Genomic DNA, 10,594 nt, shown 5'->3' with positions numbered 1-10,594 from the left:
ATAGGCAGTATTTACATGTGCAAATATATGCATGCATATAGGCAGTATTTACATGTGCAAATACATGCATGCATATTGATTTGTTTATTCACACTTCTGTCTACATTCATGAAGATTATTTTCTCCAGATGTTTTAAGACCACTACTTACATGTTACTTGATTCTTACAGCTATCCTTCTCTGAGTGTCTTGTATTCTACCGATACTTTTGACATGATTCCATTTTCTTTTTTGTATTGATTTTTATTGAGCTCTACATTTTTCTCTGCTCCCCTCCATACCTTTCCTCTCCCTTTTTCAACCCTCCCCCAAAGTCCCCATGCTACCAATTTACTCAGGAGATCTTTTCTTTTTCTACTTCCCATGTAGATTAGATCTATGTAAGTCTCTCTTAGTGTCCTCATTGTTGTCTAAGTTTTTTGGGATTGTGGATTGTAGGCTGGTCTTCTTTGCTTTATGTTTAAAAAACAGCAATGAGTGAGTACATATGATAATTGTCTTTCTGTGTCTGGGTTATCTCACTCAAAAAATTTTTTCTAACTCCATCCATTTTCCTGCAAAATTCAAGATGTCATTATTTTTTTCTGCTGTGTAGTAAGACTAGAGAATGTTAGAAGACTTCTCATTTGGCTGACTTGGTTTTAGCTTTTAGGGCACCTTGCTTTGGGAGAACTCCAGAAATTCACGCCAAAGCTAGACTTAGGTTCCTTTGCTCCAGAAACCCAGGTTTATAGCACACACACACACACACACACACACACACACACACACACACCCCAAAACAAAACAGAACAAAAATCCCACAGTTTCAGGGTGATATAAGGAGATATGTCTTAGGCTCAGAGTCAGTAGTGATGAGGTGTACCTACAGCTCTGGGAGAAACAAGTATCACTCATGTTTCTTTCTCTAGTTTCCAAATAAGTAAGATCAGACTATGCTTTGACAGTTCTCTTAGACGGGAGAGCATTAACACCTGACAGAGCTATGATTACAGTCTTTCCTTATCTGGCTGGTGGTGAGATTGTGACCTTCCTGAAAATTGGTGAATAAACAAACACCGACAAAATTTGTGTGTTGGCTATGCAGTGTGTAAGGTTCTCTGCATAGATCTATCCACGATTGCACATTTAATCCCCGAGATATGTGGAAACAGGCTAAGCAATGAATGCTTGCCTTATCAGTCATGGTTTGTAAGTGATAGAGTTTTCATAGAGATCTGTAGGACTGTCTGTCTACTCGGGATCTTGAGGAATCATTTAAACATTATAGGGGAAGAAAAACAAACAGAAAATACAATTTTGTGTCTCTGAGCGAAGGTTTCCCAGGACCTTGTGATCAAGGAGGGTAAATGACTCAAGCAGACACAGGTAAAGAATAGAACATCAAATGCATGGCTCTGAGGCCAGTTTCTTTTGCTTCTGGAAACCAGAATATGTATGTTACTGTAGCTGTATAGAAGCTAATGTGGTAAGGGGAAGACTCCTTTGACAGGGGTCAAACTGCTGTGGCTTCTCCCTGACTCTAATACTGACTTTGGAAAAACTAATCATTGTATCTAACATGTGGCTGTTTTGTTAAAGGACACTATAAATCCTTCCCAGCTTTTTAATATTACTTAATTAAGAAACTGATATCTATGAAGACTTTCATGGGTCTAGAAAGGAGTGAGAAATAGACAAAGTTGGTTTCCAGGAAGATTTGTTTACAGATTATAGATTTCAATCTATAGCACAAATGAGAAAAGACAATAAATGATTTATGGTTCATCAGTAGGTATGATCATCTGATTTCTCTTATCCTTTAGATATCCCAGGGACTTTTAAAAAATCTTTCTGAAAGGTTATATTGTAAATTTCAGCAAAAAATGTCTTCTCATAGTGTAGGAGGTAAATATTAATTTTTTTCTTTTAAATCAAGATTATAATATAATTACATAACTTCTTCCTTTGCTTTTCTCCTTCCACCTCCCTATATGTCCCTTCTTGTTATCTTTCAGATTCCTAGCCTTTTTAATAAATTGTTCTCATATGCATGCATATATGTATACACACACACACACACACACACACACACACACACACACACACACACACATATATACTTGTTCCTTAATATCACTTGCTTAATCAGTATAATGTTACTCATATATATGTTTTCGGAATGATCACTTGGTATTGGATAACCAGTTATCTTGGGAATCCTATCTCCCCACTTAGAAAGGAGAATGTTAAAGTGAAGTTTAATTACCTATGCTTAGGCTTTTGGGCTAATGACAGTGGGTAGTCTTGAGTTCTGAGCCCTGCTTTGCTACCTGAACTTGTGGCAATCTTGCTAAACCTTAGAAAGTTTAGATTTAAAACTCTGAAGTTGACTATGGGAAGTGAGCTACTTAGTGATGCACAGGGAATTCCAAAATAAGAGAATGACAGCTCCAGAGAAAACACCTGCTCCTCATGTTCCTTTCATCTCTACTCATTCTATTAGGAAGCAGCAGTCACGACGCCATCGACCCAGTCCGTTCCACCCTCATCTACTCTTACTCAGGTAACCCCTCTTAGCAGGGTTGCAGAGATCAGCCATCTTCTCCCCTACAAAGTTTGGGAACTCACCAGAAGACCTGAAGATGAGAGGCACAGTCAGAACATGCCCTTCGTTTTGCTGAAGTGAATTCATCTTTGTTAATTTTATATCTCACCCTAATCCCCAGAGAAAGCACACTTTGTTTCTGGGAATTCTTCAGGGAGCTCCAGGTCTCCTGAGGTCTTTAAAGAGACTGGCACAATTAAATCATGTACTCTTTCAGTTGGAAATGAGCTCAGCTAATTCTCACACCAACATGGCACATTATCTGATGATTGGTGGTCAGACCAGGGAGGCTCAATACCCGAGAAATCTCAGATTTTTTGTTACTTTTTTTTTTTTTTTTGAGACTGAGTTTCTCTGTGTATCCCTAGCTGTCCTGAAACTCGCTCTGTAGACCAGGCCGGCCTTGAACTTGCTGGTGTTAAAGGTACACACCACCACTGCCCAGCATATCTCAGCTTCATGCAGTAGGTAATGTGTAAGCCCAGGAAATAAAGAGTGAAGGGAAACATTAGAGTATATTTTTATTCTTATCTCTTTGAATGTGTCGAGTGGGGCCAGTTCTTTCTAAATCCTCTGTTGAAACTCAGTTCTCTGAATTTTGGGGATCATCTTCAGATAATAAAGTAGCCTCAGATATATAGTTAAAATTTATGGTCTAGTGTAACCACATAACTACCTAGCATCCAGACTTAACAGCCTTTGGTTTCCTCCTATTCCTTAGTAGCTAACACCGATCTCTGGTTTCTTGTCAAGGGAAGAGAGAAGTTCCATGGTTTATTGGCACTTAGGTATTAAGTTCATCTATTGAATATTCAGGGATGATTTTTTCATTGGGCAATTTTGTATTCAAAGAAGCTTTTTTATTATTCTGTATTTTATTTAAGTTGATGTGCTATTGGTATTTATGCTCATGAGTCCATCCATATCCCGGATGTCCTTTTGTAAGAACCATGTACTCATCTGAAAAGAATACAGGCCAGAATCATGGTGTTCTCTCCAGGATGTGCCTCATCCATGAAACACAAGGTTTCCTCAGCTCCATGAATGCCTGATCTCAATGCTCCCATCACTTTCCACTCAACCCTGGGAAGTGGCAACTTGAACATTTATTTCTAGTTAATACATGCTAAGAGCACATCATGTTTTGTTAATGGCAGGATTCAGATGTTACAGTCTTGAAATAAGAGTGCCAAAAAGCTGAAAGTCAAGATTTTTAGGAGAGGCTATCCATTATGTGGTCTTGTACTCTCTAGAGTTCAGAGGAGAGACTGGTTGTGATTGATATTTAGTCTTCAGAGAAAGGGGTTGGAGGAGGATTTTTCTGGTTTGTTTTGAGGTATTTAAGAACACATAGTAACTTGTTTTAAGAAGTGTTGGGAAGCTGCAAAGTGGAAGCAGCTAATGCTTCTGGTGTTAGTTACTTGTGTTTGAGTGAGAAGTATGGCTGAACTAGCACAGCAGAGTAAAACAAACTTGGCTCTGCAACCCCCATCCTGGCCGGGTCCTTTGTGCCCCGTAGCCACATATTTTAGGTGCTGATTGGCAAAGAAGGGACACAGTTTGAAGTGCTTACATACGAAATCACAAACAAACAACACTGAGGATGAAATTGAGAGATAAGTTTCAATATAATGACCATAATAATTTGAAATAAATTTTATCCTGGAAATTGTTTCGTAACTGAGAAAGTGAGGAGCAGACAGTGATGCATCATGGAGATTTTGCAATAACCAAATGCGACTCCTGTGTAATGACGTGAGGTGCAATTATTAGATACCAGCAAAGGTGCACCCAAGCAAGGAAGTAATGGAATAAGAATGATCTCCGTGAGAGACACCCCAAGATAAGCCTGGGCAGAGAGAATCTATCCTTGCGAATGCTTCCCACCAGCTGAAGTTATGTAAAAAGTGGCTCACATAGGATATTGGAATAGCCCAAGAATAACAATTGAGCACTTGCTATATGGAGAATGGACATACAAGGGTACAGAGTGGATTCAAAGGCATACAAGCCTGGCTAATTCATCTTACTCTGATTGTAATTCTAGTATTGTAGGATAAAGGATCTCCCAAGGGTTTTCATATTCATAATAAGTACTATGCAAAGTACTAACTATTTCAAGCATGGCCAAGTAACCAATGAGTCTGCCAACTTCTGAGAAATAAAGAGCCTGTTGTGTGTACAATCTTCTTTTTCAAAGTGAAAAAGATTTCTCTGGGAGCTACTTATTACGTATTAACGAGCCCTACTCGTCTTCAGAACATGCCCTGTCCACAGAGGACTGACGGCTCTTTGTTCATAGCACTGCCTATTTTCCATGAAAAGGCGGTCATGCATGGTTCCTATCCACTCATGTGTCCATCTGTATAATCACTTACATATTTATCTTGCTTTTTGGAAGTTTTTCAAACTTGTGACAAAATTATACCTCCCTCTAAATATGTGAACATTTATATGATTTATTGCAATTCACTATTTTATGTAGTTCTTTGCTTCTTGCAAACATATAAAATGTGAATATTATTAATAACTCAAGTGTCTGAAGATGTATCTGTGGGATCTCAGGGTGACTATGGCTGTGTATGTTTTCCTGTATCATAAGTGTGCAGTGTGCTGACAGTCCAGATGGTGTAGGAGGTTCTTCTCTCTTTGTGTTGCTTTCATTGGTTAATAAAAAAAACTGCCTTGGCCTCATAGGGCAGAACTTAGGTAGGCAGAGAAGACAGAACTGAATTCTGGGAGGAAGAAAGCAGAGTCAGAGAATCATCATGGAGCCGCCAGAGACAGACACTGGGAATTTTACCTGGTAAGCCACTGCCAAATGACAATACACAGATTAATAGAAATGGGTTAAATTAATATAAGAGTTAGCCAATAAGAAGCTAAAGTGAATGGGCAAAGCAGTGATTTAATTAATACAGTTTCTGTGTGGCTAGTTCAGGGTTAAGCTAGCAGGGCAGCCTAGATGAATAAGCGGGCCCTCTTCTTACACCCAGCAAGGAAAATTGACACACTAGTGGGTGTAGATGATGAAATCAACAATGCTAAGAATTAGATCCCCTTGGGAGCAATTCTCATTTAGAAAAGCTCCCTTATTCATTGATGTCACCTGTTAATTATACCACTTTCCTACTCTTCTAATTCATAAAGAGTTTTGGGATTTTGAGGGATTTATAAATTTATGTCCTAAAGAGATGAACCAAGGCCGCTCTGACGGCTGGACCTACAGCACAGCACATCACAGCACATCCGGCTACAAAGAAAGCACAGCTTCCTTGCAGTGAGTGCTTTTTCCTTACCCATCACAATGATTCCCATCCAGACAGCTCCAATGCAGTCTTTTTCCTAATCTATGTATCCTCCCTTCACAATGGACCAAATATATCTCCTTTTAAAGTCAGCAATCACAGGAAAATGCCAGGTTTCTACTATCTAAATCAAAGCTCTATTATCAGACCTTGTGATCTTAGGCTAAGAAGATGATACATCCAATTTATATTTTGTCTTGAGAGTCTTTACAAACTTATTTTAAAAACCTGTATTTTGAATTATGATTTCCTGTACCCAAATCTTGCGTATGAAGCTAAAGAAAGCAAAAACAAAGAGGTAAAACCAATCACAGAAACAAACTTCCCATTCAACAGCATGTTTTCTAAACTTTGTTGGTTGCTTGTTGACTATATAGTGAGAATATAATCAGTGAGGGTTCTACTGTGTGTCTGCAAATGATGATGATTTGCTATTTCTTATGTGAGTATGTGTGGGAGAATATGTTTATAAGTAAAGGAGAGTATAGACGTGAACAGAGATTTGTAATGTATATGTAGCACCAATAAACAGTCATGATTTTTCCTGAGTTTTATGGTACAGCAGTGTCAGACGTGGCAAAAGAGGATGTAGTAGGTTCTGCATACTCATGTCACATATATGGATGTGAGACAGTGACTATAAATGTTTGGACATGCATGGAAGTATAAGCATGGGTTTTCTGAAGTGCTCAAGGGCTCTGGGTGCGTGCTACATCTTCTGACCTTCATTCCTAGAGGCGTTGCATTTGAGGGACATCGACTAACACACAAACAGATAATCAAAGAAAAAAACACACCACTTAGAGTGGGGATTGCTTTTTGTGTGAAGTTTTCAGAGCTTCTTACAGACAGGGAGGTCTGGCACCTTCCTTGATTCCTTCAGTTGGCTCACCAGAGAAAAGGAAAGGGAGCTGAATTTAGTCTATATTTTGAAAGAGTTCTTAGTATTCCTTGCAGTTGCAAAATTTTCCATTTCTTCTTGACCCAGAGACCATGTAAAATATAAGTAATAAAAATGATCATATTTATATAGAGTGAATCTACAAAAACCTTATTTAGAGACATCAATTTTCATCCTTGTTTGAAATTGCAAGAGAAGTTTGGAGAGAATAGATGACAACTAGTCACACTAACAAAAGAGATGCTTTCATTTCTCAGAAGCCAAGATGTGGCTGTCCTTTCATGTCCCCCACACTTCTAGGATTGTGACTAATACGTTTACATTCTCCACACTTTGGTCACCACCACATTTCAGTGTGATTCCAAGGGTACTGAGAACAGAATGAAAACTCTAGAAATTGCAAACAATGTAAGGAGTCACTTTACTTATGAACCAAAACAGAGCTTTAATTTTGGGCTTTTGGGCACCATGGAAACATCTTTGGATAAAGACTGTAAAGGTAGTCTTTTATGATATGGTTTCTTTTTTTTATGATATGGTTTCTCAGTGTTCATGATTCCATTATTTCATTTGTTGACATTCTCATGGCTGCTTAAAGACAAAGACAGAGAAAGAGGTTCTCAGGAAGGATACCCAAAGAAACTAATGTAGGTAGAACATTAAGAAGCAGTTGTTAGGGAAACTGAGGGAGAGTAGACCTGGAAGAGAGGGGATCTGGGAGAAAACTGGGAAGAGTGAAATGGGGGAAACTGTGGTTAGGATGCATTGTATGAGAGAAGAATCTATTTTCAATAGAAAAATGGAGCAGTTTCTCTAAGATGGAAGCAGCTTTAACAAGGTGAGTTACCAGCAGTATTCATTCTGAAGAAAAGTTCATTGTACTAAGAACATGTTTTTGTTGCATTTAGAAACAAAGAGGTCATCCTACAAGAAATATACTTGGATAGGGAAAAGGTGTTAACCGCAGTTCAATGAAACAAGTAGTACTAGCAGGTTAAGCTCAACAAGACCAATTCCCTGGCATTGAGAGAGACTCGGAAACATTTTGGGGAAGCAGATACTCAAGCAGATAACCTTCCGTGGTGTCAGGAGAGATTAGGAAAAAAAAGAAAGAAAAAAAAATTTAACTACGTGTGGGGAACAACCATGACTAGAGGAAGCTTGAGAGAAAGGGTATCATGTCTGTATGCTAGGTCCTTCTGTACACAGCCATTGCCTGAAGAGAAGGAGCCAGAAGAGGAACAAGATTGAAACTCCTGTGCATCTGGAACAGGAGTCTGGGAGGAGCAGCAGGAAGGGAATCTAGTGGAGCCCCTACCTTCAGAAAAGGGGGATTCTTGCTCCCAAGCCTGAAGTAAGAAGAAATAAATGTGCAAATATCTTTAAAATTCTAAACATCAATAATGATATACAATATATGAAATATAAAATACTATATCAATACACATATATATTTAAAATTCCAATAAAATGTTTTATTTCTTTGGTTTGATGGACCCAAACAGTTGGTTTGATTATAGAACTTTTTAAAGCATTTAGAGTTTTCTATATAGATTTCAAAGAGAAGAAAGGCAAAGATCAGGGTAACTGTTTCAATAGAGAGGATATCAGGAAGGACATAAAAGAGAAAAAGTTAATAGACAAATTGACCAGAAGAAAACGGAGCAATTATAGCGTTTCCTAAGCAATCACAAACATCAAATGGCAAGAGAGATAGGCAGTAGAAATCTAATGTTGAAATGTAATAAAATGAAATTCAAGATTTCAGAGGTAGATTTTTTTTTGTGTGTGTGTGGGATGGGTTACCATAGCATTGGGAAGTTGAGGCAAAGGTTATTGGAGGTAAGGTTTTGTGGTTACATGTAGTTTATTTATGCTGCTAGATGGTGAGTTTCTAAAGGCATATTTCTGGTCTATCTCAATTTCTATTTTTCTCTCCAACGCCCAGTGTATGATTTCTGGAGTATATGTGGAAGTGGTAGAATACTGTAACAATGGGAATGGCCAGAGGGTTTTGTTCATGTCTCTGCCCCGTTGCTATGTTATAGGCACTCATTTGATCACCAGCCTTTTGCATTTTGTCCTAGGAAGTATGCTCTGCTGGCAGTACACAAATAAGTGGAAATAGCTTCCTTTCTTAAAGAAATAACAGTCTAATGGGGAAGGCAGAATGTAGGTACACATATTAAATGCCTGACATTTTGTGTTGGAGACAGGATATCTGAGAGAAAGGAAGTGAAGAATTCCCCTCACATCCTCTCTTGGGCCCAATCCTCATCTGCATTCTCCCACCTGCCTGCCATGCTAGGCTTGAATGGCACTCCCTTCCAACCAGCCACACTCCAGCTGACAGGCATTCCTGGGATGCAAACAGGCCAAGCTTGGATTGCCCTGATTTTCTGCTTCCTCTACTTCGTCTCCATTTCAGGTAACCTCAGTATCCTTGCTCTGGTCATCCGAGAACCTCCTTTGCACCAGCCCATGTACTAGTTCCTGTCTATGCTCTCCCTCAATGATCTGGGAGTGTCCCTATCTACACTGCCCACAGTGCTTGCTACCTTCTGCTTCAACTACCGCCAAGTTGCTTTTGATGCCTGTCTAGTCCAGATGTTCTTCATCCACACATTTTCTTTCATGGAATCAGGCATACTTCTTGCCATGAGCTTTGATCGGTTTGTGGCTATCTGTGACCCACTACGCTACTCTACTGTGCTTACTAATAGCCGCATCTTGGCTTTGGGCATGGGTATCCTTACCAAAAGTTTCACTACCCTCTTCCCTTTCCCTTTTCTTGTAAAACGATTGCCTTTTTGCAAGGGCAATGTGTTGCACCACTCATATTGTCTCCATCCAGATCTGATGAAAGTGGCATGTGGAGACATCCGTGTTAACAATATCTATGGACTCTTTGTGGTCATTTTTACATATGGTGTGGATTCAGTTTTCATCCTTCTTTCCTATGCATTGATCTTGAGAGCTGTATTGGCCATTGCATCCCAGGAGCAGAGACTCAAGGCACTCAACACCTGCATATCACACATCTGTGCAGTGCTAGCCTTTTATGTGCCCATAATTGCTGTCTCCATGATCCACCGCTTCTGGAAAAGTGCTCCAGCTGTTGTTCATGTTATGATGTCCAATGTCTATCTTTTTGTACCCCCCATGCTCAACCCTATCATCTATAGTGTGAAGACCAAGGAAATACGAAAAGGAATCCTCAAGGTCTTTCATAAATCCCAGACCTGAGGAATGCTGCAGACACTGAGAGAGCTCATTTAGAGGAAGGACTAAGCCTTGTCTGTCAAGTTTAAGACTTTTTCTAAAACAGCATAGAGGACTCAAGTTCTTGATAGATGTGCATTTGGAGTCAATAAAACAATATCTAACTTAATACAATGATGTACTTACTTAGTTATTGGACACTGACTGTGAGAATTGTGTGCTAGTTATAAAAGTGCTAAGACTGTTATAATGGCAAGCATTGTTAAGTGAACAGATACACAGGTAAAAGATGTATAAACAACAACTGATACCCTGAAAAAATGTTTTTTTTTTTGAATAACAAAATCTTGCAGGGCAAATTGTCTTGAACAAAGAGAATTCTAAAATCACAAAGAATGAGCTGATAAATTTAAATACAGGAAAATGCTATGGAGGTTTGGTGTTGATTTATTTGTAGAAATAGAGACAGGCTATGTTGTGTGGCCAGGAAGTAGTTTATGAAAGATGACAGAGGTTAGATAGAGTGTTTGCTTCAGGATGGCAGCAAGAAGGGAGGGTTAAATTCTTGCCAAAAAT

General features: G+C 39.0%; 1 protein-coding gene across 1 annotated transcript; it reads left to right on the top strand.

Annotated features, from left to right (window-relative positions):
• Positions 1-9,097: 9,097 nt before the first annotated feature.
• On the top strand, positions 9,098-10,042 carry LOC101995232 (olfactory receptor 51I1-like). The gene is given in 1 exon segment (XM_013354830.1): positions 9,098-10,042. A coding segment is annotated over 1 exon segment (945 nt).
• Positions 10,043-10,594: the final 552 nt, after the last annotated feature.

This window comes from Microtus ochrogaster, unplaced genomic scaffold (genome assembly GCF_000317375.1).
Source record: "Microtus ochrogaster isolate Prairie Vole_2 unplaced genomic scaffold, MicOch1.0 UNK73, whole genome shotgun sequence".
Classification (NCBI taxonomy): domain Eukaryota; kingdom Metazoa; phylum Chordata; class Mammalia; order Rodentia; family Cricetidae; genus Microtus; species Microtus ochrogaster.
The sequence above is the reverse complement of the archived record's forward strand: the minus strand, read 5'-3'. Positions and strand labels throughout refer to the sequence as shown.